Source organism: Nelumbo nucifera, chromosome 2 (genome assembly GCF_055504915.1).
Source record: "Nelumbo nucifera cultivar China Antique chromosome 2, China Antique-T2T, whole genome shotgun sequence".
Lineage (NCBI taxonomy): Eukaryota > Viridiplantae > Streptophyta > Magnoliopsida > Proteales > Nelumbonaceae > Nelumbo > Nelumbo nucifera.
In genome coordinates, this window is record NC_142650.1 from 7,106,478 (window position 1) to 7,133,383 (window position 26,906).

Below are 26,906 nucleotides of genomic sequence, written 5' to 3' on the forward strand. Positions count from 1 at the left end.
AGATACATGGCTTGGGATTCTGTGAATGGATCAAACGGCTGCACAAAATTTCTCAGTCCACCAACAGTATGAACAACAGGAACTGCCCCGTCTCACAGTGCATCACGCTGGATTATTTGATGCAGACCCTAGCCACCTTCTTTTGTTTCCCACTCCCAGGCGTAGCCCTGACTTATAGTGACTACACGCTCTCCTGCACTCAGGCCAGCCGCAAAGGACATTGAAGTGTTCTCTACCTCCTGGGTCATATAGTTTGAAGTAGTTTTGTGGAAGATCCACACAACAAAAATCGCGTACTGGACCACGGCCCCGGTGTGCTATGTTGTGGTTCACAGGAACGCACCGGGTATCCTTACAGAAAGGAACCTAAAGAGCAGCCTTACTGAAGGGACCCATGCGTTTTAGCATATCCTCTCGGCCTCCCCCATATATATTTTCCTCAATATTGCGAGACATAGGGTTGTCTATGAACACAAAATCCATGCCATCAGTATAAGCTTGAGAGTGTGTCACCTCTATATCCTACCCTTCCACCTTACATCTCTCGTGCACTCCTGTTTCTTGGCTTCCTGCATAGTTACCATACTGTGGTGCTGCAACCATAACTCTAGGAGCGCCTTCTGCAGGTTCTACTATAATGTACGTGACATTGTCCCCGACCAAAGGAGGAGACTTTACAGTTTCATCCTCCGCGCGCTAGTCCTTGGGAGTAGTTGCGGCTGTAGGGGCAGCGATCTGTTGTTCGCTGAATGACTCTGCTCAGTCCGGACGACGACTGTTTGTGTTGGCGATTCCCACAGAACTCTTGTTGGAGAGGAATGCTTCCAGTAGGCGTCGCATCTCCCGGACGTCTTCCCTGACTTCACGAACCTCCATGCTAGTTTTTGCAAGTTCGTTCCAGTTCGTGGACCTTGGAAGGCAGCTGCTCCATATCGCCGATGACGTTTGGCTCTGAAACCAATTTGTTACGGTCCCGTGCGTAGGATCCCGTCACGGGTCGGTCCACGGTGCGAAAGCCCTGCTTTCCCTTGCGCCTTCCCTTGCGCATAGACCCTATTTTGCTTATCTAATGGGTGATTTGTCCAAGAGACCACCCGAACTCTCCCTTGGGGTGATTTGTCCAAGAGACCACCCAAACTCTCCTCACTCGTTTCTTGACTGGAAAACTAAATGATTTATTTCAATTCGTAGCTCCTTAAATAGGAGATTACAAAAGAGAATTCCTTGTTGGATTCAGCTAGGCTACGGTAATCCAACTCAAACTAAAACTCCTAATTTCCTACTTAAACTAAAACTCATAACTCTTACTTAAAAAGATAAAATAAGATAGGAATAAGATAAGGGATAAGGGATAAGATTAAGCTGGCGGCGAGTTGACGTGTCCAAATAAGGGTGGGCCCACCCCTATGAGCTGTCGTGTGGGCCCCGCTCTGCTGTTGCTACCGGGTGCATGCGCGCGGCTCATGGTGCTGCTGACGCGCGGTGCGTGCTGCTGCCTATGACTGCCGCGCAGTGCGTGCGCGCGCCTCAGGGTGCCGCTGCCATGCGTGCGCGCGCCTCATGGTGCCGCTGTCGTGCGGTACCGGGCGTGTGCGCGGTGCGTGCTGCGCGCCATGGTGCCGCTGTCATGCGGTGCTGGGTGTGTGCACGGTGTCTGCTGCCAAGCGGTGCCTGCTGCTGTGCGTACTGTTGCCTATGACTGCGCCGCGGTGCGTCGCTGGATGGTGTGACCATAACACTGTTCCTCATCCAGGTCAACAACCAGAGGCTGGGGGTGAACCTCCTCCCCCGGGAGCTCGATAGAGATCGGCTCTGGCGCTACGACCTCGTGTTCAGCAGGAATTGAAGAATCGGCCTCCTCTCGACATGACATCTTCGAGGCCTTTCTCTTCTTTCCCTTCTAAACACTCATCAGAAGGTTAGCCGCGTCAACACCCGTCATAGCTTCTATAAGAGAGAAGAAATAAAGTTATCTACGAACTGAAGTAAGTGTGAAAAGAAAAAAAGGAGAAGTAATGTGTGTGCCGAGGTGGAGGCCTACCAGGAGGACTCAGCCCAACTCACACAAGCTTTTCCTCAGCCAGGAAATCTTTCATTGCAAGGCCGAGGTCCCTTCAAGAGTTGATGACCGCCCTAGTCTCAGCATCTAGCCTCACCCCGGGGTCCTTAATGGCCACTCGCTAGTGAGTCGGGAATGGTCATCCTTCAGGATTCCGAACAAAGAAGTACCTCCTCTTCTACGTCGATACTTTGTTCGGGTTACCGAACAGAACCTTGAACCCGGGGCGAGGGGAGACATAATAGCTTTGTCGGGTGTCCCCGCGCATGCAAGAAGAGTTCTTCTTGATATAGCAAATCGAGCTAAAGATGTCTAGGGTAAGACGTCAGTTATACTCGTGGGAAAGTGAGATCGTGCCAACAATGGTATGGATGGAGTTCGGGTCTAGCTGGTCAATAGTGATGTTAAAGAACTTAATGATTTCTACGATTAAAGGGTGGAGCGGGAAGCGCAACCCAACTACGAGCTGCTCCTCAAAAACCGCGAGCTCGTGATGACTGTGAACCCAAGGGTAATGACCCAGAGGAATACTGAAGACAAGAGTGTCGGGGAGACGGTAACGGGCTATCAAGGACAACAATCTGTCCGAGGTCATCGTGGAAGGGCCGATGTTGTTCGGATCCCGACCTCGAGAAGTAGATGGGACCCCCTCTCCGGAGGTAATTTTCTCTACCTGAGGTTCAGGTTCCCCACGCCAAGATGGCTTGACGTCAAGTAAAGGTGTTTCCCCTAAAAGGTGTAAAGAGGAGCTCTCTAGTGAAGAGTTGGCCTCACCGGCGGGAGCCGAGGACCGCACCTTGGCACCCTCAAGCTCACTATAACCGCTAAGTAGCCTATATGTGCTAGCACTAGACATAGTGGACAAGAAAAGGAAAAGGGAACAACTAGTGAAAGAAGATGAACTCACCAAAAAGACGATAACGACCTCAGACACAAAGGAAAAAATGGCGAGCTGAAGGACTTCGACGCGATCTCAGGAGAGCTTAGTTACATGATTTATGGCAAAGGTAATGGGCCCTTCGGAGCTCTATTTATAGTCCACCACATTCGGCAATCAACGGTTGAGACCTGTACGATCCGACGGCTCCCATGAAAACCGGTTGCACACTACCCGAAGACGAAATCGATTGAGCGCGCCCTTTGGCATCCGTGGAGTTTATAAATAGTGTGACGTCCGCACGTGCCCGAGACGCGACCTGGGTCATTTTGTGGTTGAGCCAAATGATTGAACTGGCCCAACCAACGGTTCGCGCTCCGAATCGTCTAGACTTCGTGCCAAATCCACTTGGACTCGTCATGAACTCCCCACACCTGGTTAGGACCCCTGACACGAGGAGTGGGGGGCAATTGATAAGGGATGATTTGGCACAACCTAGTAAGAAGGGGACACGTAGACGCGATTTGCTCGAGGGATGACAACTCATCCAAACGAACCCACTTCGCAACATTCGAAGCTCGAGTATCCAGCCACCTCGGCCTAAAACACCACCTCGACACCCCATACAGTTCACGAATAAAGAATCGAAGTGCCAGTTCGGAGTTAAAGAACTGAAACGCCACATAATCGATTCCAAAGGCCTCTCCAACAGACCTCGAATTTCTCGAGATCACGATGAGACTCGTCCTAGCTCCGTCTGAATCGGAGGTAAACGATAAACCTTATCAACATATTGCTCTCCTTCAAAAATGGAACAAACCCTATCTGCATAGCCCAGAATTCACAGAGCTCTTTCGTAAGGCCCACGACTACTCCAGTATATAAGGACATGAAATCTCAGGCCAAAGGTATGCGTGATTATTTTACTCACTACCATTCAAGCACTCAAGATTCAGCTCACATTCATAGTATAAGTACTGACTTAAGCATTGGAGCGACCTCGCTGGGTCAGCTACCCCAGGTTCTCTAATCTACTATTTTGCAGATTGGTCCAGCTCGTTGCCCAACTGGAGTTCGGATTATCTTCTAGCTACGAGTATCTAAATCGCGCACCATCAGTATACATATTTGTTTTCATTTAAAATAAACATAAAATGATATTTTGTATGAAAGCTATTCTCATAATATCATACATTCAATCATGGTTCTCGAACTATTGTTGACCTGAATAGTTGGATTTCGTCTCGGGAATTGTTCAGACAACCAGTTCCATTTTAGTCCAAATCTGGTCTTTGGCAAAAAATCGTTGAAAAAATTAACAATCTATTGATCTGAACGATTGAACCGTCAACCCATTAGCTTGCTTAACAGTTTTGGCCATTTTTATTTTTTGTCAGAAAGGATCATCTATTTGAACCAAACGATCGAACCATCGACCCAAAGATTGGTAGCTGGAATGATTCCGTTTCCAGATCGTTTTTTAAAACCATGCATTCAATATAAGCATATGGGCCCAGATGGATCATTCCTGGATCCGATTTGAAGGAGTTTCACTTTCACATATGTTGTGCTCTATCAGGGGCCCGGATGCGATCTCCGGTTGAAGCAGTGAAGCACAAGACGGGGCAGATGTTAGACCTATTCATGAGCCGGGTGGCCCGACGGGCCAGCCCGACCCCCGGACAGGCATATAGGCCCGCGGGCTTAACCTCGGGCCAAAAAGCCCGACTCGTAATAAATTCGAGCCGGGCTCGAGATTTGCCAAAATAGCTCGGCCCGACCTATAACTAAACCTAAAAACCCTAGTTGAATACCTCTCTTTTTTTCACCTCCTTCCCTTCTTTTTCCAACCTTCTTCTCCACATCCTCTTTCCCTTCTTTATATTCTTTTTTTAATATAAATAAATTTTGAATTTATATATATTTTTTAATGTGAATAAATTCTGATTTATATTGATTATTGAATAGGGAAAATTTCTAATTTTTTTTATTAGGTCGGGCTTCGGGCTCGGGCTCGGGCTTCGGGCTTTTTATTAGGGTTGAGCTTGGACCCAAGTTGTAGGTCCGTTGGTCGGGCCGGGCTCTGGCTCGGGCCTAACATATTTCTGCTAATGGAGAGTAAAATCCCGGCCCGGCCCGGCCCATGAACAGGTCTAACAGATGTTAGATCGTATGTACGGTCCTAGCTAGGATTATAAAATTCAATGTTGCTTTGTCCATCGGACGGTCCATACCGACAAGTAGATTCACCAATCGCCAACGCAAAGCTCAGGAGATGCATCAGCATCGTTCATCGTGTTGTTTTCTTGAGTGCATATTTAGGAGAAGATGAATGAAGAAAAGGGCAATACTGTAACGCCTCCTAAATCGTATTTCAAGGAGACGACACTGTCACCACTTCCATAACCATGAGATCCATTTCCTGTTTTCTTCTGTTCATCTTCATTATCCTTCTACATGATGGTATCATAGCTTCGCGAGCTGAAGTTATAACCCTTACACCAGATACGTTCACTGACAAGGTAAGACCCAAACCCTAACTTCCCTATTGCATCTTCTTTCGTTCTGTTATCTATTATCAGTATTGGATCAAAGAGTTGTTCCGTACCATGTCCAACTGGTGTTAAGATTGTTGACTTTTAAGTCATTTAATTCCCTCATTTTTTTCCCGAAGCCATTTAATTCCTTCAATTTATATATTGTGTTAACGCATTTTCATTTTTACCGAATTGGGTCCTTATGTGACTTTCATAAGTTATTCTTGGATGTATGATCTTATCTACCACTGTTTTCATTGAAGAGTATGGTAGTTAGGTTTAAATCGGAGCAGGGATAGGATCATAATATGCTTTTTTTTTTATCACCATCTTGCATCTTATTTGCTCACCAGTGTTACATGCGTCGTGAACTCGGATCAATTTACAAAGTTATCTCTACAACGCTCAGGCATCTTATTTCTCTTGGTTGCAACATTCTACAACACTACATATTTACTTTTCTATTCTCTCCTGTTTCATTTTAGGTGAAGGAAAAGGATACTGCTTGGTTTGTGAAATTCTGTGTCCCTTGGTGTAAGCATTGGTAAATATCCTTATATCTATTGGTTTTACATGTTAAAGTGGATTTTGCCCTTTTAAATTGCCTGGTCACTGATAATGGTAAACCTGGGTTTCAGTAAGAACTTGGGTTCATTGTGGGAGGACTTGGGAGCAGCCATGGAAGGGGAAGATGAAATAGAAATAGGACAAGTTGACTGTAGTACAAGTAAACCAGTTTGCACACAAGTTGACATCCACTCATATCCAACATTTAAGTTATTTTATGACGGAGAAGAAGTTGCTAAATATCAAGGTAATCTTAGTGTTCGTAGTTTATTCTCTATGGTTTCTTTGTCATAAATATCCCGAATCTATGGTTTTCTTCTTGTGATCAAATTTAATAGTTTTACTTCCATTCCTTTTGCCTATTTTACAATAGGGGTATATCTGCTTGTGAGGAAAACGTAACTAATAGCTATCAAGGGAGCAATTAATTGAATTTGATAATATTAGTGTTTCCTGGTCCTCTGTTTTTCCAAGACATGGACGGTTTATATGGCAAGTCCAGACCTCCATCTGGTCATGGACACTATGCATTACCAGCATGTATGGTTTCACTGCCAGTCTGTAACCTCCTATCCCACTACGCTTTTCCCAACAAAAAAAAAAAAAAACAATAATGGATTTTGAATTTCATTGAACGTATGTATATGCATTGGGCAAGTATTACTCTTTTGCCTTGTGGCAGAAACGTACTGAACTGAAACTTAATACATGGAAAAAGGTTGATCTAGAGAAACTAAATGTTATCTTTCTATTTATAAGTACCATGTGTTGGGGGATCTTAAACCAGCACACATTTAACTAGTTCACACTCTGATTTGGTAAATTAGTGATTTATTTATAAAAAAAAATAAATTCTGTCGGGGAATCTTACACCAGCACCATTTCTGCTTGGAACAGCTTGTTTCTTGGATACAGTATGCTATGTAGTGAGAATTGTTATGAGATCTGCTTTCAGTTTCCCCCAGATCATCCATGTGAACAAAATCTCTTTTTCTTGGTATTTATCTTCAAGCACTTGAGACTTTTTACCACTTATCAATGAGCTCAGAGCTTGGATTCAAAAAACCTTCATATTATATTTATTTAATGGAGCACAAGTTCCCAAAGACAAAACACTTACATGGAAAACATTGACATAGCTCTTTCATCTTTTAGTTGGTATGCACAGATAGAGTTGGCAATTTTTCATTTGGAATGCTAATATCATGCCATTACTTTCTCTTTTTCAACTAATTTATCATATCTTTTTGAAGATATATCAAAAAGAAAATTCATTAATAAAGAAATGATAACACCAGCCACTGGTAGGTTACCTAGGAAAAAAGGACAAAACTCAAAAAACCCACCATAACCTTAATCAACTACGAATCTTCCCCCTGAAACAAAATTAAACCCTACTTCAGCCCAATCCAATAAATCCTTAAAACCTTGACCATAACATCAAGCCCCCATTTTACTTAACAAAACCTCCCTAATTCCCCTCACCTTCTTTTCAACATCTAAAATCACTAGATTTATCCTCCTATCCTGTGTCCACTTCCATGAAAGCTTTTCTTGCAAACTCTTCTTAACCCAAGAAGAAAAGACCCTAATTTGACTTGAACTTCTGCTTCAACAACTTCTTCCAGCTCAATTTTCTTCCCAACCACTCTTACTTGATCCACAATCTGTTCAACTTCGCTATATTGCAACTCCTAAATTTCCTCCTCCATATCTGAAATAGACTTATTATGGTCCAAACTTTAAAAGTCTTATTTCATTAGGAACAGAAGTCTCGAAATTTAAAAATGCTTGATCCTGCTTAGAAGTCAATCCTTCATCCTCCTATTATTTATTCCTACTTCTAACTCTTACCCTCTCCTTTTTATATACATTCTCTTAAGTTTGTTGCTAGGACCTTCTACAAGGAGACCCTCCTTCGACTAAGAGAAAACCTTCATTATATGAATCATCTGCCATTGTTTGGTCCCTTTAAATTCTTTGGCTTCAACAGAGTTTTGCCATTGATTCATCAAAAAAGAAAAAAAAAAAACAGAGTTTTGCCTTTGGTTTCATTCCTTCATACCATTTCATCCATATTTACTTTCGGTCGCTTTCTCCCCAAATCTTTGGTCAGTTTCCCTACTATAATTTCAGCAAAATTTCTTGTATTGGACAATTCCTCAATTTCTTCCAACATTGCAAATTCTCTGTCATATTTAATGCATATTCTGTGAAGCTTCTAACATTCATGAAGTCTTTAATAATAAAATGTATCAATATATATTACTTATATGATTTTATGAAAAGCAAGTATGCCATTCAAGGTTAAGAGAGAACTTACTAGAACTATCCATTGCAGGAAAGGAGGGTCGGATGAAAGATTAGAGTGAGCAAAGTGGACTTCTTGGTTTTCTTTGGCTCTTACATTATTTTATTCTTAAAATTTGAAAGAGACCAAAGATAGATATGCTTTAAAAATATAATGAATATAACAATTATTTATTTCCTGAATGTGATTTTTCTAGATAAACAAAAAGGATTTTGAATTTTTAGATTTAAAACAAGATAAGAAATTTTGCTTGTTCATGTGTTTCTGGGATCTTTGATTGTTTGCCCAGGGTGATAACTTATGCTTCCCTTTCGGGTTGTATTTAGATGATTATATGTCCCATATCTTTAAACAATACAAGCTTGATTCAGACTCGTATGGATCTAAATGTGGCATAGAGGCTCAGTCCATGAGGCACAAGCCAAGTTCAGGCAAGTTGTTCTCACAAACAGGCCAAGCTAACTGAGCTTATATACATGTCTATTTCTTGACTTATAGATAGTAACCTTTTTATCACGTTTTCTATTTATCTTGTTTCTAACCAGCACTAAATTTATTGAGATTCTCCTTTTTGTTTTCAATGTTGCTCACCTCTGGTTTTATTGCCCATTATCTTGAAACCATGAGAAGCACTTGATTATAAATTGAATTGGACCTATTTCATCTACTCACCAAAATGCATTGATTATCTTGACAGTATGGCCGGCCAGAAGTAAAAGGAAGAGAAGAGAAGAAGAAGAGAGAAGGGAAAAGAGAAGAGAAGGGATTTTGCAATGTAACAGTGCTGGCGGCGCCAGCTTTATTATAATATATATAGGGCAGCAGAAATAAGAAGGGAAAAGACCCTTGTGCCCCTGCTATAAGTGAGTACAATAACAAACATAATAGAAGTGAAAAAATAGAAATAATAAACACTTTAACTAGCCAAACAAACCCTAACACCAACAACTAAATTATTTCAACACTCCCCCTCAAGTTTGAGCATAGATGTCAATCATTCCCAACTTGTCACACAAATCTTTGTGCCGCACATGATGAAGACCTTTGGTGAAGATATCTGCAAGTTGTTCTTTTGAGCTGACATATGGAGTACACACTTCTCCATTTTCAAGTTTCTCTCTAATAAAATGCTTGTCCACTTCAATGTGTTTCGTCCTATCATGCAGGACTGGATTAACAACAATATTGATGGCAACTTTATTGTCACAGTAGAGTGACATAGGATTGCTCACTGCAAAACTCAGTTCACCTAACAGATTTCTTATCCACTTGATTTCAGCAACCCTATGAGTCATTGCTCTATACTCTGCTTCAGCACTAGATCTAGCCACCACACTTTGTTTTTTACTTCTCCATGTGACCAGGTTTCCTCCTACAAAGGCACAATACCCACTGGTATATGGAGTATACATTTATCCATTTTCAAGTTTCTCTCTAATAAAATGCTTGTCCACTTCAATGTGTTTCGTCCTATCATGCAGGACTGAATTAGCAACAATATTGATGGCAACTTTATTGTCACAGTAGAGTGACATAGGATTGCTCACTGCAGAACCCAATTCACCTAATAGATTTCTTATCCACATGATTTCAGCAACCCCATGAGCCATTGCTCTATACTCTGCTTCAGCACTAGATCTAGCCACCACACTTTGTTTTTTACTTCTCCATGTGACCAGGTTTCCTCCTACAAAGGCACAATACCCACTGGTAGACTTTCGGTCATTGACTGCTCCTGCTCAATCTGCATCAGTATATACTTCCACCATTAAGTGACCATGTTTCTGGAACAACAAACCAGCTCCGGGAAACTTCTTGAGGTATCTCAAGATCCTCTCTGCAGCTTCAAAGTGAGTTGTCCTAGGGTTGTGCATGAGTTGACTAAGGACACCCACTGCATATGCAATATCAGGCCTGGTCATAGACAAATACAAAAGTCTCCCCACGAGTCTCTGGAACTTCTTCACATCTTTCAAAAACTCTCTGACTGTTTCCCAGATGATGATTAGATTCAATCGGTGAATCAATTGGTTTTACCCCCAACTTGCCTGTATCTTCTAGTAGATCTAGTACATATTTCCGTTGGGAAATAAAGATGCCCTTGTGAGAGCGGGCAACTCCAATTCCAAGGAAATAACGTAAGGGGTTTAGATCTTTCACCTCAAATTGAGTGGCTAAGAATTTTTTTAGTCTCCGTACTTCAGTCTCCCAATCTCTGTGATCACTATGTCATCCACATACACAATAAGAGCTGCAATTTTCCTTTCACCTCTTTTTACAAATAGAGTGTGATCTGACTGGCATTGTTTGAACCTCATCTGTTGAACTGCTAAATGGAATTTACTAAACCAAGCCCCGAGGTGATTGTTTCAACCCATATAAAGATTTTTTTTAACCTGCACACCTTTTGTTCATTGCCTTTGGCACAGAACCCTAGAGGTTGGGTCATGTACACTTTCTCTTCCAAGTCACCATTCAATAAAGCATTTTTGATGTCCAATTGGTGAAGTTCCCAATCAAGTTGCTGCTAATGAAAGAAGAATCCTGATAGAGTTCATCTTGGCTACTGGAGCAAAAATCTCTGCATAGTCCACTCCATATACCTGTGTAAAGCCTCTTGCTACCAGTCTAACCTTGTACCTTTCAACAATTCCATCAGCCTTGTGTTTCATTGTGAACACCCACTTGCAACCCACTAGTTCCTTCCCTTCAGGAAGGTCCACCAACTCCCAAGTACCATTTTTGTGTAAAGCATCAATTTCTTCCTGCATTGCATTTGTCCATTTAGGTTTAGACAAAGCTACTGCCACATTCTTAGGAACGGGGACACTGTCCACAGAAGAGAGGAATGCATGGTATGAAAGTGAAACATGATCATAGGACACAAAATAAGAGATAGGATGATTAGTGGTACAAGACCTAACACCATTTCTCTTAGCAATAGGAATATTAAGATCATTGATAACAGGTGAATCAACATTTAGAGGAACAAACATATCAATAGGAGCAAGTGTACCTGGCTGATGAGACGGATCTGCCTCGGGTGAATTCGATGATGTTGGTTGCATAGTGTTAAGTTCAACGGCTCTTGAACTCTGCTGGCTTTTATGATGACGATGAAAAACCCGGAATGGAGGAGGATCGGGTAAAGGAGGTAGTTGAGTATGAGTTGCCTGTTTCTCCTCAACCCTACTCTCCTCCTGAGGAGAAACCGAGAAAAAATGTTGATTCTCAAAGAAGGATACATCAATGGAGACATAGTACTTGCGAGAGGTAGGATCATAGCAGTGATACCCCTTTTGAGATAAAGGGTAACCAAGAAAAACACAAGGAATAGCCCGAGGATCAAGCTTACCTCGAGTAGGGGACAGGTTATGGACAAAGCAACGACACCCAAAAACACACATCGAAATGGTAGACAATGGGGCTATAGGAAACAAAAGCTTATGTGGGGCCTTATACTCTAGTAGCCGAGAGGGCATGCGATTGATGATATATGTAGCACACAAGACTGCATCCATCCAAAAACATTTTGGCACATTCATATGAATTAATAAGCCACGAGCTATTTCGAGAAGGTGGCGGTTCTTCCGTTCAGCCACACCATTTTGTTGGGGTGTCCTGGCACAAGAGCTTCGTTGAAGTGACCCACTTGAAGCAAAAAACTCCGTGAGATCACTATGGAAGTATTCCTTCGCATTGTCCGACTGGAAGATATGGATTTCCGTTTGGAACTAAGTGAACACCATGCGTTGAAAATCTTTCACAATTTTTGGCACTTCATCTTGAGATCGCGTAGGATAAACCCAGGTGCATCTAGAATAATCATCAATCAAGGTAATGAAGCACTTATAGCCAACCTCAGTAGGTAGAGTAACAGGGCCCCAAACATCAGAATAAACAATATGAAATGGAAATTCAGGTCTTTTATTTCGCAAAGGTAAAGAACTTCTACAATGCTTACTCAATTGACATGTCTGACACTGTAACTGACTCACTGACAAGGACTCAAACAACTTTGGAAACATAACTTTTATTGACTCAAAAAAAAGATGACCTAAACGACTATGCCATAGATAGGCTTGACTCTCACTTGACGAACTCATGGACTTTGTAGCCATAAGACCAGCTTTGTTCTCCAACACGTAGAGACCATCCACCATGCTTCCTCTACCAATTGTCTTTTTCGAGGCCAAATCCTGAAACACACATGAAGACGGAAAAAAAAGTGATTGAGCAGTTCAAGGAGTGAGTTAGACTACTAATGGACAGCAAATTAATAGGTAATTTCGGAACATGCAGTACATTAGGAAGGGTAAAGCCAAGTGGGAGAGGTATGGTAACTCGACCAACTATGGTAGAAAAAGAACCATCAGCTAGTCTTACCTTATCTCTCTCAGAGAAAAGGTTATATGTCTGAAACAAATTTCACTTACTGGCCATGTGGTTTGAGGCTCCAGAGCCAATAATCCAAGGAGAATCAGTGGTATGAGATGACACATGGAAGGTTGTGGCAGCATTACCTGATGTAAACGCAAACGAGGTAGAGGGAGTAGGACCAGAATCCATCTGGCAGAGAGTCCTACCATACAATTCCAAATGTTCACGAAAGGAGTTGATAATATCTTCCTTAGGGTCAGAACTGGGATGCCTCTCCTGAGTTACCAAAGGACTAGTCTCTGTCGACACCATATTAGCTGAGGTATACTTTTTCTGATTCTGCTGGACTGGTTTCTTGCCCTAATCAGGTGTTGACTTCTTACCCAAATCATGTGCCCATTTAGGTTTTCCATGGAGATCCCAACACGTATCTCTCGTGTGTCGTGTCTTCTGGCAGTGAGTGCACCAAAGTTTGCTCTTATCATCTGTTTTTCTGAGAGTCACCTTTTTTAAAACCACCTCTGACATTTGTATCTGAATTTCCCCGGACAGCTAGGGCAACTGACTCCCCTTCTACACCATTCATTACACTTCTACTCTCTTCTGACTGCACCAAGGCATACACCTCCTGAACTGATGGAAAGTCTTTATTACCCAAGATCTGCACCCCGATGGACTCATACGAAGGATTCGGCCCTAGGAGGAAGGCAAAGACACGTTGCTGAGATACAAGTGACATATGCATTTGTATCTTCATCACACTTCCAATTCACATTCTGATAGTGATCAAGTTCTTTCCATATCGATGTCAAATCAGAATAGTACATCGAGAGACTCCTCTCCCCCTGTTTGCAAGTAGAGGATTCAGCTTGCAGTTGATATATCTTGGCATAGTGTCTCTGCTTTGAATAGGTGGACTTCGCTTGTTCCCATATCTCACAAGCAGTTTCAGCCCACATAAAAGTCTTCCTTACTTGTGGCAGCATGAAAACCAAGAGCCAAGACATCACAATACTATTCTCTTGGTTCCACCTATCATATTTAGCACTTTCGTACTTCGGTTCCTTCACTCTCCCATTGATGTATCATATTTTCCCCCTAGCAATGATATAGAGTTTTATTCCCCTAGACCACTCAAGGTAGTCTAGGGAATAACAGCCATGGGAAAACTCATATCCATTCCCCCACTCATTCCATTGTGGCTCCCTGAAATCTCTGAAGTAGCAGAATTCTCAAACAACATGGTCAAAACAAATAATCAGTCCCAAACACCGGACTTAGGACCCCTCCTTACTCCACAAAAAAATGCTTCACTCAGTCCACACTCACACTTGGGTTTGAAAACAGACTGAGCACAAACAGTACCAATTTCAGGACAAAACAGAGGCAATAATCGGCAGATTTTAGACCTGTATGATTTTAACAGTCCCAACCTACCAGCCTTCCAGAATGTCTAAAACCATTAATCAGTAGTAGAGATCCTTATCACTTATAATCAAGTCAAATTATTGAGATGACAAGTCATCCTTGACCTACAGTCGTCTTAGCACATGAACAGGACCACACGATCCAAAAAAAAAGGTATACAGATCCGACAGCATTCAGCCGCCCAGATTCATTTGGTTTTTTACTTGGTACGCGACCAAGGAAGGTAAAGAAGAGAAAACGGAAGAACTGTACCAGTTGTAGAGCTGTTTTCCTCAGTCCAGATTCGGATCTTTGTTCCGCCTAGATTCAGCAAGTCTGTTCGATCTGTTCTCTCAGTGAAGTTTGTTCGATCTGCTCTCCTTAGTATTCCTGCTCTTATACCATGTTGACAGTATGGCCGGCCAGAAGTAAGAGGAAGAGAAGAGAAGAGAAGAGAAGAAGAGAGAAGGGAGAAGAGAAGAGAAGAAGAGAGAAGGGAGAAGAGAAGAGAAGAGATTTTGCAATGTAACAGTGCTGGCGACGCCAGCTCTGTTATAATATTTATAGGGCGGCAGAAATAAGAAGCGAGAAGACCCTTGTGCCCCTGCTATAAATGAGTACAATATCAGACATAATAGAAGAGAAAAAATAGAAATAAAAAGCACTTTAACTAGACAAACAGGCCCTAACATCAACAACTAAATTATTTCAACAGATTATAAGTTGAATTGGACCTCATTTTTTAAAAAATGAGGAATTCATTGATAAATGTATTCAAAAAAATATGTTCATCTTTTGCCATCATTATTGAAACTTCCTTCATTGCATCCTTATCAGCTTCTTTCCACCCATTCCTGAACATTCTATGAATTTCCCAAATTTTTTGTAACTGGTATCCTAAAGGGAAATATAGCATGTGACTATGCTCCAAGAGTCTATACATGTGTTCTTGTTTAGCAGGTTTTCCAATCAAGTTATTTAGTAAAACAGGATGAATGATCAATGAATCTTCCACATGACAAGTAGGTTTGGCCCCACTTGTTCGATGATTCAATTTTTATTGGTGGATCAAATATGAGCCTAAAAGACATTATGCACATGTTCCAAACAAACCCCCCCCCACAACTTTTTTCTTTTCTTTTAATATTTTTTTTTCTCTCCTACAGGCCCTTTCCCTCTCCCTCTCTATTCCAGGACATCAATTATGCCCCAAACTCTGCTTTCAAACTAAGTATTACTTAGCTTTCTATTCTAATTTCATAATTGCCTTGGAAGTTTCACAAGTACCTAATTTTTTCTGGCTTCTCCAATTTTTACATTTTTTAGTTTCTATTTTAATCTGATTGATATTTAACTTGAACAAATACCAGTAACTTATTTCTTGTTCTAGCCTCTTATCACTGATGAATACTGTACTAGCGTTCAACCGTTTTTCTCCCCTAGGCCTTTACTTTCCCCATCTCCACCAAATCAATTATCTAAGAGATGATGTTTAGTTCTTTTGCTTTCTTCCTTGTGTATATGTTCATATCAAATTTCGTATTTTTAATACTCTAAATACATTATGAATCAAGATATTAGAAGATTGTTTATGAGATTATTTTTAATAGTTCAACTTATTATGACTTTTTCGTTACCATAAGCCAAACAAAAGTTATATAACTTGGCACCCAAAAGAAACTTCCCAACTCCGCCACTGTTTGTAATGGTCTATATTAGTAGGGTAAAGCTTTTGTGCTGCCTCTGCTGTCTACATTGGCAGTATTTCTGTTTTAAATGAATACATTACTATCGACCCAAGACCATCCATTAGAAGGTTGGGCATGTAGCTGATTTGGACTGTCAGATTGAACATGTGGCCTATCTAGGTTCCCTGTCTGGACAGTCTGGGTTGGCAACAAGGTCCAGTGGCATAAATAGGTGGATTTATATAGGGAAGCTCCATACTCATGTTCTTAGACCTTTCGCACCAGAAACAGTATATTTGAATTTAATTCCAGATTGTACCTAAACATTATCATTGCCAATATGGGTACTTTGAGCATAGTGTAATAAATTGGACTTTTGTGAAATAGTGGATCTGGCATGATCTTTACTTTCTTTATCACTTCACGTGTATTCAGGCCCAAGAGACATTGAATCACTCAAAGCATTTGCTTTGAACGAAGCAGAGAAAGCAGCATCCAAAGCACAACTTGACAAGGATGGAGAATTATGATGACTGGCAGGTTAATCCATTACCATTGCTTTATGAATTCTTCTCTGTTGGTTTGTAACCCTAGATGGTAACTTAGGTAACCAGCTTATGAAACTCGTGGCAACTTTTTTTTTTTATTTTTTCCTAGCAAATAATTGCTTTTGTTATGGTTAACATGCAAAATTTGTTCATATTGAACCACGAACTTTCATTGTTAATGGGGATTTTTTACATGCATTTGCTCCAGGAAGTTTTAGGAGTTTCTGACAGAATGAAGCTAGTTTTTCCTGTTTGGATGAAAATCATTTGACAATGAAGTCATCATGAGTTTGAAGCCAAAAGACAGGAACTAGAAAAAAAGATCATGGTCGATTCAGTCACCATGTCATTGGTACTATAGCAGATTACTGAGGACAGAGATGGGCTTCTTCCGTAAGGCTACATGACTTGAATGTATGTTTTTACATGTGATTTCATTTTATTTAATGAGCTGGATTTTGCAATACTAGGTTAAGAGTCAATTTATGTAGAGATGCACAATTCACTCGTATTGAAGAGGTAAAGTTTTTTTTTTCTTCTTGGTGCTTCAGGTTAGATTTATCATTTATCTAACTCCTATGTATAAGAAATTGTGACCAAGATTTTTTTGAGTTTTGATACCGTGAACTAGGAGTCTAGGATTGATTGGCTTGACTCTGTAACTGAATAAATTAAGGCTCAGTTTGGGTAGAGTGCTACTACAAATATGTACAATGCAAAACCTTGTATATGCGCTCTACAAATTTGTATTTGCACTCATCCCAAAGTGAGCCTAAAGGGGTACGAGTTCATAGGACTGATAATTGTAACTTGGAGCCTACGGAATTTGTGGTTGCTAAAGCACAACAACGATATTCCGAGTATGATATGCTGCTCATCATGGGCATAAATGGATTCCCTTTTGTATCGTTCTATTGTTGATGCAAATATGCGTCAATCGTTCAGTCTTGTAGCCGCGGGATGTGTGTGCTTACAAGTTCAAGCAAGGGAAAGCGTAAAGACTGAGAGAATGACATGTAAATTGAGTCAGCAGTCTTCTTCATCCGCCAAGATCTGGATTTTATTTTTTATTTTTACTTGTTTATTTTGGGTAAACAAGCCGTGATCTTGATTCCGAAGATCATTTGAACACATGCAAAGGCATGTTCATGCCTGAACCGAGAACAGAACCCCCTGGTTTGAAATGGGATTCAATCAGTGCAAAGCCCGTTCAAACAACCATCATAGCCTTGCAGGGAATGTCTCCCCACAACCATCATAGCCTTGCAGGGAATGTCTCCCCATGAAATAAAGTATGCAAGGCTGTAAAGGCTATTTGAACAATGTTCGAACGGGCATTGCACCGACCGAAGCCGATCTCCCTTGGTTTCATGGTTTGCATTGGCAGTGGCTTGAGTGCCACATGAATGATGCCATAGTTGACCACCAAAACTCAGAATTTGAATTGGGTTGTCTTACGGATAACATGTGCCATTATTTTGCTAAAAAACTCTTTTCTTATGTTTTGGCTAATTAAAATCCACCATCTCAAGCTTTGGTGGCCCAAGAAAGAGCAAGTTGGGTGCTCGTTAAATTACAAGTCCTTGTGAACACAAGCCAGTTGACCACACGAATATCCGAAGTCTTTGCTTAGTTCCAACAGCATGATGATTAATCATATTCTAAGCCAAGTTATAGTATCCCAATATAAGGTTCATTTGCTCAGCAAGCAGACACTCGACTCCGTGCTCCAATGTTTTCCGAGAGGTGCTGCTCATTGGTCTCCCCTCGCTAGAGAACATTTTTTACTAACCGGATACAGTCTGCAACACCCGTTCCTTGCATTAAGAATATCTCCCCAATAAAGCACACAAGTAAGGAGATATAATTAAAGATCATGATAATTTCTGCATGTATTCAGTTCTATACTTCTATCCTCAGTCTGACATTGATGAATTCCCACCTCAAAAATATGAATATCATGCGTTTAAATGGAACATCGAAAGAGATCGGCTTCAATCGGTGCAAGGCCCGCTCGAACATCATTCCAACTGCCTTTATAGATTTATACTGGAAATATCACCGTACCTATGTACGGAGAGATATTCTCAATGCAAGGCGATTAAGGCTGTTCCAACGGGCCTCCTTGCTCTGACTGAAGCCGAGTTCACCTCGAGATCGCCGTGCAGGCTCATATTCACCCACCTCCAACGGGCCTTGCACTGACCGAAGCCCAGTTTCCCACCTTGTTGTGCCTCTCGAGGCGCTGATATGATCTCGCACTTCATCAATCATCTAATAAGAAGAAAAGCGGAAAAGTGCATGAATTTATTTCGCTTCGGTATTTGTGAGTTGTGTGACTTACGGTCCTCGTTAACCTCGTTTCCCACAAGCATATTTTTAGCAGCCGACAGAAAAAACGAGGAATTAGAAAATGATGAAACCATACCACCAATCATGCAGCGGAATAGCTCAGTTATAAAAATCATCCTATTTATAGAAACATCGTTGAAACGGAGCGGGGAAAACAAACATGGAAATTAGGCTCAGAGAACCATCAAATAATCATAATTCACAATAAGGTTAAACTTTAATGCCATCTAGTCCATTCACTACATTGCATATTTGGATGCATTAACACGAAATAGCTAGAGAAGATGTTCCTCCAAACTTAATGAAATACCAAAATATATCTGGCAATGACACGATAAAACAGAGCAAAATTACAAGATATTAGCAACATAATAGCTAGGGAAGATATTGGAACGTCACCCAAAAACCAAAACGATAAGATAACCAGGAAATGAAGACATAACTAGCAAAGAAAAAAAGACCATAAATCGTTGATTAAGAACCTATAATACCATAAACTCAAATAGAATTGAAAATTTGTTCTTCACGACACAAAACAGTTTCTCAACTCAAACTATAAAAAAACAAAACACAGACATCAACCAAAACCAGTACCGTCACCACCGCCTGTCAAGTACCCAGGTTTGCATCCGACCACTCAACAACACTAGAGTATATAGTAAACCGGCACAAGAACTGAATACATTGCACAAACGGCAAAACAAAAACCGAAAACAACATAAAGAGTAACAAGTCTCTAATAACCTAACTGACAATAAAACCAGCATATTTCACTTAGCTCCCTTCTTGGCAGCAGACTTGGTGACCTTAGCACCAGATGCGTCCTTCTTGTCCACGGCCTTGATGACTCCGACAGCAACAGTCTGACGCATGTCCCTCACGGCAAAACGACCAAGTGGGGGGTACTCAGAGAAGGTCTCCACCACCATCGGCTTTGTGGGAATCATCTTAACAAATCCAGCATCACCATTCTTCAAGAACTTGGGCTCCTTCTCGAGTTCCTTACCAGATCGCCTGTCAATCTTGGTCAGGAGCTCAGCAAACTTCACGGCGATGTGGGAAGTGTGGCAATCGAGCACAGGGGCGTAACCATTTCCGATCTGGCCTGGGTGGTTCATGATGATGACCTGGGATGTGAAGCTGGCAGCTTCCTTGGCAGGATCGTCCTTGGAGTTGGAAGCCACGAAACCACGCTTCAGATCCTTCACTGCGACGTTCTTCACGTTGAACCCAACGTTGTCTCCGGGAAGGGCCTCCTGGAGAGTCTCGTGGTGCATCTCAACAGACTTAACTTCAGTGGTCAATCCAGAGGGGCCAAAGGTGACAACCATTCCAGCCTTGAGGATACCAGTCTCCACACGTCCCACTGGGACAGTACCAATACCACCAATCTTGTAGACATCCTGAAGTGGGAGACGGAGGGGCTTGTCCGAGGGTCTCTTGGGTTCCTGGATCTGGTCAAGGGCATCGAGGAGGGTTGGGCCCTTGTACCAGTCGAGGTTGGTGGACCTCTCAATCATGTTATCACCCTCAAACCCAGAGATGGGAACGAAGGGGATTTTCTCAGGGTTGTATCCCACCTTCTTCAAGTAGGAAGACACTTCCTTCACAATTTCATCGTACCTAGCCTTGGAGTACTTTGGGGTGGTGGCATCCATCTACACATCATAAAAGATGGAATCAATAATCAAATCACAAATGCACAAGTTAACAAAAAAAGAACTGAATTATAAAAGACTAGCATAGTTTTCATTCATTTACCTTGTTGCAGCAGCAGATCATTTGCTTGACACCAAGGGTGAAGGCGAGGAGAGCATGCTCACGAGTCTGGCCATCCTTGGAGATACCAGCTTCAAAACCACCAGTTGTAGAATCAATGATGAGGACGGCACAGTCGGCCTGGGAAGTTCCAGTAATCATGTTCTTAATAAAGTCACGATGCCCAGGAGCATCGATGACTGTGCAGTAGTACTTCGTGGTCTCAAACTTCCACAGGGCAATGTCAATGGTGATACCACGCTCACGCTCAGCCTTGAGCTTGTCAAGCACCCAGGCATACTTGAATGACCTCTTGTTCATCTCAGCAGCTTCCTTCTCGAATCTCTCGATAACACGTTTGTCAATTCCTCCAAGCTTGTAGATGAGATGACCAGTGGTGGTCGACTTACCAGAGTCGACGTGGCCAATAACCACAATGTTGATGTGAACCTTCTCCTTTCCCATTGTAAACTTTTAAAGGAAAATAGTAAAAATCTGCAAATTTGAAATATAAATGAATATGAATACAAAAGCATATTAATAAAAATATGCATAATGTTTGCAGAAATCCCAACAAAACCTCATGAAAAGCAAATGAACAGAAATATAATATTTTCCAGGAAAAATCGAGGGCATTAGCCATTTAGATCTAAAATCGAAGCCAACCATGCCTACAGAATCTGTACACACGAAATCTAATGACATAAACAGATCATAGCAGCAAGGCTATCAACAATACATTAAATGAAAGGTAACTAATTTTCAGGCAAAATCGAGGACATGAGACATTTAGATCTAAAATCAAAACTCAGTGTCAACAGAAACCCAAGTACACGAAATCTAAAGGCATAAATCTATCATAACAGAAAGATTTCCCCTACCGTACGAAGCTCTTTAGTATACAAAAAAGAAACTTTACAAAAAACATAAAAACATCCCGATGCGATTTCAGATCCAGGGAAGAGTGGAAAACCCAACAGATATATCTTGTGAGAACTTGAAGATTACTATAAAGGGATAAATAAACGGAAAACAGACCTAGTAGCAGGTACAACTCAAAAGATACATTTGAGGGTACAAAATTTTAACAGGAAAAAAAGATCGATGAGCAGACAAACGATCTAGTACAAAATGAAACTCGGAAGACATATTTAAAGATACAAATCTCAGACCCATGCAAATCAAATAGCACAGATCGAAAAGAGAGGAACAAGCTCACAAATAACTCCAGTGTTCCAATTAGAAACTAAAGCAATATTTCATGCAGAAAAGTCACAAAACAACTAGCTAAAATAAGAATCCCTAAATGCAAATACTTTGAGATTCAATTCAAAATACTCTGGAAATCGATGAAAGAAATGAAACAAACGTTCATATAGATTTACACTACCAATACTAGAGAGTAGAAACATCGACTTAAAAGAACCATTTGGACATGAAGAGAAACAAAGATCTAACCTCGAGAAGAAGATGAACTCTCCCGAGATAGAGTCGCCGAAGGCTTTCAGGAGAGAGTGGGAGAAAGAGGCTGAGCTTAAAGGGCCTCCTCGTCTTTAAAAACCCTCTAACCCTCACTGGCGACTAGGGTTTTTCTGCCAGCCGTTTGATCTATTATTTATCCAATGGTTCAAAATTAAGTAACATTTTTAACCGTCGATCTCAAAACATCTTGCATCATAAAGGCAAGTCTCAATTTGTGTTGATCGAACTTTGACCGTACAATTTACAAACACTTTATTTGGATTAGTAAACTTCAACCCCTCAACTATAGGATTTTTTCATTTTATTACCTTATCTTAACTTAAAAAGTTATAAAGTACCCCAAATATTCTAATGATATCAAATAACCTCCTCACTCAATTTTTTATCTTAAAAACAGACGGAAAGTGCTCATATAATATCGAAGGGCCTTTTCGAATGTGCCAGACTGCCAGCTAGCATGTTGGTAAAGTCTTTTAACAGTGGCCACTCGCAGAAACAATCCCACCTTTGGACTAAAGGTTTGGGGAAGGGTGATACGATATTGTGTAGGTTTAAATTGGTTTTTGAATGTACATGGATATATCAAAAAATAAATTGATACATTTGGAAAATCTATACTATTTTAAAAAGCAGTAATTGATTCAATAATATTTTTAGAATTTTTTAAGGACAAAATTGACTCTTTATATTTAAATTTATTGATAAAAAATAAGGGCAAATAGGGTAATTGGTTCTTGATATTAAATGGATTTAAAAAAGGTAATGTTAAAATATTCAATGCATTCAATTTTTTTTCATTAAATCCAACATGTAAGTTATTAACTTGCATTCATGTTCATTGATTCAAATATTTAAGTTATTTTTGTTTCTTCTCATCATTCATTTTTAATAATTAAATCCAATAACATAAAAGTTTATGCTTTTAAAGTTTACCTAACAAAAATAGTGTTTTCATCTTAAATCATTTTGGGTCAAATGGGTCAATCCATGTTGCCACGACTAAATAATAAAATTAAAAAATAGATCAAATGAAAAAAATATAAATTAAAAAAGAAATGACAATATTTTTAACATAAATATTAAACAATAACAAGTATGATAAACAATAAATGTTTTTATTAATGATGGAAATGGAATGTAAAATTTAAAACCAATTAGAAATAAAAATATTTTCCTATTCTACTCATTAAGTCCTATATTTAAGATATATTCTTCTCATCGTTAAATTCTTGTAATTAAATCCACAACAATAATTTTAATATTATAAAAATAAATATTTCAAAAAGTAATTTAAAAAACAAAACCATTTTCTTCCCTCCCGGTGGTAGGTAAGCAATTCGACCATTTGGGGTCAAATGGATTAATAAATAATATCATAATTAAATAATAAAAAAATTAAAATAAATAACTATGAAATGTAAGAAGTGTTTTTATTAATGATGAAAATGGAATGCTAAATTTAAAATCTAACTATAAATGAAATTATGTCATAATCAAATAATAATTTTTTTAATAACAGAAAATACAAAAAATCACAAAATAAAGAAAATTGTGGTCACATATCTAATGCTATATATCTATAAAAAATAAAATATTGGGTACATTTCTAATATTATGCATTCATTATATTGAAGAAAAATAAGTTTTATACATAAGAAATAATTTTATCAGTGATGGAAATGTAATACAAAACTTAATGGCAATGATAGAAAATTTAATGTATAGGGTATCAATGATGGAAATGGAAATTTAGTTTTACCAACGATAGAAAAATACAAAGAATCACAAAACTAATTTTTTTAGATGGTGGGTTAGTGTATTGAGTCAAATGATACCACAGACAAACAAAAATTAAGTGCGATAAGTAAAAAATATTTTATATAATGTAAATGAAATATAAATTTAAAGGGAAAATTATAGTTAAAGTTGGTTGTACATTTAAAATTAGGTTGCAGGTCGGTCCAGAAACCAACAAAACTCTGACAACCGGCTCTACATTTCAAATTATAAAAAACCCCCACCATGTCATCAAAGACTTATGTGGTTGTTGCCAAGATGGGACTCTTAGTCCTTGTTGGACACAACAAAATCTTATACCGAAAATAGGTTTTCATTTACTCTCCCACTCCAGCCAAATCAAATCCTCTCTCTCTCTCTCTCTCTCTCTCTCCCTCTCTCTCTCTCTCTCTCTCTCAATCTTTCATTTTATTCTCCCTCTCGGTCAATATCTCCTTCTCCCTCAATCTCTATCATTCTCCAATTGGTGTAAATTTCATAACCAAAAGTTTCTTGTGAATTTTTATCAAATTATTGTAATGATTTTTGAACCATACCAAGTTGGTCTCATGTTCTTTTATACAATCTGATTAATATCATACGTGTGTAACAAAATAAAAAAAGAACGAGAGAAGGAGCAGGAGAGAAATTGAGGGAGAATGATAGAAATTAAGGAAGAAGGGGAGATCGATTGAGAAATAGAATGAGAAAGATTGAAGGAGAATGATAGGTAGAGAGATAGAATGAGCGAAATTGATGTAGAGAACATAAATACAAAAACTAAAAGCCATTTTTATTTATTTTCAAATCACATAGTCGTTGAGCATATAAAGATGAGAGAGAGAGAGAGTGAGAGAGTGAGAGAGTGAGAGAGAGAGAAACTAAAAACCTTTTTTAATTTTCCAATCACCCAACATTAAAGGGCAATTTTGGTATAAGCTTTTTGTTGTGTCTGATATGGAATAAGAGTCCAATGTTGGCCCAACCACATAAGCCCTCAATGACATGGCAAGGGTTTTTATAATTTAAAATGTAAAGTTGGTTGTTAGAGTTTTGTTGGTTTGTGGACTAACTTGTAGCCTAATTTTAAATGTAGGCACCTCTCACTATATTTTTCCCTAATTTAAAACAAATTCAAAAGCAAAGCTATTTTCTTATCTAGATGGTGGGTCAATGATCCAACTTTTCAAAGAAACCCATGATGTCATAATTGAATAATAAATATTTAAAAAAAGATAGAACACCAAAAATGAAAATGTACATAATTTTGTCGAGAACATTTATGATGTTATATATTCATCAAATTAAATAAAAAATGCAATACAAAATTTAATAATAATAGTAATAATTGTTGTTTGCTATAAGCATTTAAGTTTATTTTTAATTATATTGTTACTTTTGTTAATTTTCAATTTTTATCTTGTTTATGATATATCTAAAATTCAAGTAATTAATATGAAAAAAATTTCTCACGTACAATGCATGTACTTAATTACTAGTTCTTATAAATCGTTGATGGTGTGCGATCTAATGCTCCCTCTTGGCAAAATAGTTCGAATGTTGAATTGGCTAGGTCGTCTAGCTAAGCTGTAAAGAAAGAGATCAGAGTGTTACCTAAGGTGGGCACTCTGATGCTTAAGTCAACAAATAGTTTTTAGAGAACTAAAAAGCGATAGTGCTAGAGAGTTGTGAATGCTAAACCGTGCATAACTTATGAGGTTGGAAGTTATACCTTTATATATGCATTGTTTGGCGTGAGTTCACACATCGCATCTTAGATTTATGGGAAGATGTAATTGATCGGTTCGAAGTCCTCAGAGGTAGTTATGCATGCAAATTATGCTTTTGTGCCTTTCTCCGAAACATTCGATGTGGGAGCGAACTTTTGGAGGACCCGTGAATGATAGAATGCACATAGAGGAGGTCGGTGAACACATCTCGCATGTCACCACCTAGACCTCAATTGGATCGGCAAGTCCTCGATGGAGGTCGCTCCTTACGCTGAGGTCCCTTGGACCGGTACTGATGAGGTACCATAAGCTGACAAGTCCTCAAGGTAGGTCGCTTCTCACACCGACGTCCTTTTGGACCAGTAACAACAAGATAATAGATGTACCATAGGTCGGTCGTGGACGATGTGTTGCTAGCCGCCCCACCGAGGTGCCCGAGTTGCGTATGAGGTGCCCAAGCTATGTATGAGGTATCCTAGACTAATTCCGATGTGTGCCTCCTTGATTCAGAGAGATACGTGACTATCCGCATGGCATTGAGATGTTAGGTGGCAAAGACAGATGTCACGTATCGCCAGGTCAGTGGAGGGCCAAATCACCCTCATCAATAATATTTCTGTAATTTTTTGAGGATAAAATTTATCCTTTCATATTTAAATTTATTAATAAAAAAGATGGCAAATAGGGTAATTGGTTATTGATATTAAATGGCTTTAAAAGAAGCAATTTTAAGATATTCAATTCCTTCTCATTAAATCCAACATTTAAGGTATTAACTTGCAATCACCTTCATTGAGTCATATATTCAGGACATTTTTATTTTTGCTCATTATTAAATTCTATTAATTTATTCCATATATAATAAATTAATAATTTAAAAAATACAAAAGCTTATACTTTTAAAATATACCTTGAAAAAAGTGTTTTCATCTAAGTGGTGGTAAGAAATTAAATCATTTTGGGTCAAATGGGATAATCCATGTTTTCACAATTAAATAATAAATTTCAAAAAAGATAAAACATAAAAAAATATAGAAATAAAAAAAAATAAAACATTTTTAACATCATATATCCAACATATTAAACAAGAATAAGTATGATAAAAAAGAAATGATTTTATTAATGATGAAAATAGAATGTAAAATTTAAAACAAATTGGAATTAAAACTATTTTTCTGTTTTCACTCATTAAATCTCATATCTAAGGTAGATTCTCTCATTAAATCCTATATTTAAAATATATTTTTCTCATCATTAAATTCTATTAATTAAATCCATAACATTAACTTTAATAGTAAAAAAATAAATATTTTAAAAATGGAATTTAAAAACAAAACCATTTTCTTCCCTCTCGGTGGTGGGTAAGCAATTCTACCATATAGGGTCAAATGGGTGTAGTAGGTACATGATCCAAATCCAAGGCATCTTGTGCAT

The 26,906-nt window shown here is 39.3% G+C and overlaps 2 protein-coding genes across 4 annotated transcripts; one reads left to right on the forward strand and one right to left on the reverse strand.

The window, feature by feature from the left end:
* Positions 1 to 5,185: 5,185 nt before the first annotated feature.
* On the forward strand, positions 5,186 to 17,001 carry PDIL5-1 (PDI-like 5-1). Of its 3 annotated transcripts, none has more exons than XR_016082172.1 (6): positions 5,186 to 5,458; positions 5,959 to 6,017; positions 6,112 to 6,287; positions 9,049 to 9,214; positions 16,262 to 16,366; positions 16,583 to 17,001. XR_016082172.1 is itself a non-coding variant. In XM_010255254.3 (6 exons), exons 1-5 carry the CDS (start codon positions 5,345 to 5,347, stop codon positions 16,354 to 16,356), a joined length of 549 nt encoding a protein of 182 aa, XP_010253556.1. In that variant the 5' UTR covers positions 5,188 to 5,344; the 3' UTR covers positions 16,357 to 16,366; positions 16,583 to 17,001. The 3 variants fall into 3 exon arrangements, 2 of the variants coding, with proteins under 2 accessions (XP_010253556.1, XP_010253557.1); XM_010255254.3 differs by lacking the exon at positions 9,049 to 9,214 and adding an exon at positions 8,678 to 8,782 and having other exon boundaries at positions 5,188 to 5,458; XM_010255255.3 differs by lacking the exon at positions 9,049 to 9,214 and having other exon boundaries at positions 5,224 to 5,458.
* A 2,195-nt stretch (positions 17,002 to 19,196) lies between these two features.
* LOC104591202 (elongation factor 1-alpha) lies at positions 19,197 to 22,081 on the reverse strand. Its single transcript, XM_088897206.1, has 3 exons — positions 21,943 to 22,081; positions 20,488 to 20,979; positions 19,197 to 20,384 (listed from the first exon to the last, which is right to left on the reverse strand). The coding sequence occupies exons 2-3, from the start codon at positions 20,947 to 20,949 to the stop codon at positions 19,497 to 19,499; spliced, it is 1,350 nt and encodes a 449-aa protein (XP_088753332.1). The 5' UTR covers positions 20,950 to 20,979; positions 21,943 to 22,081; the 3' UTR covers positions 19,197 to 19,496.
* Between the last annotated feature and the right edge of the window lie 4,825 nt (positions 22,082 to 26,906).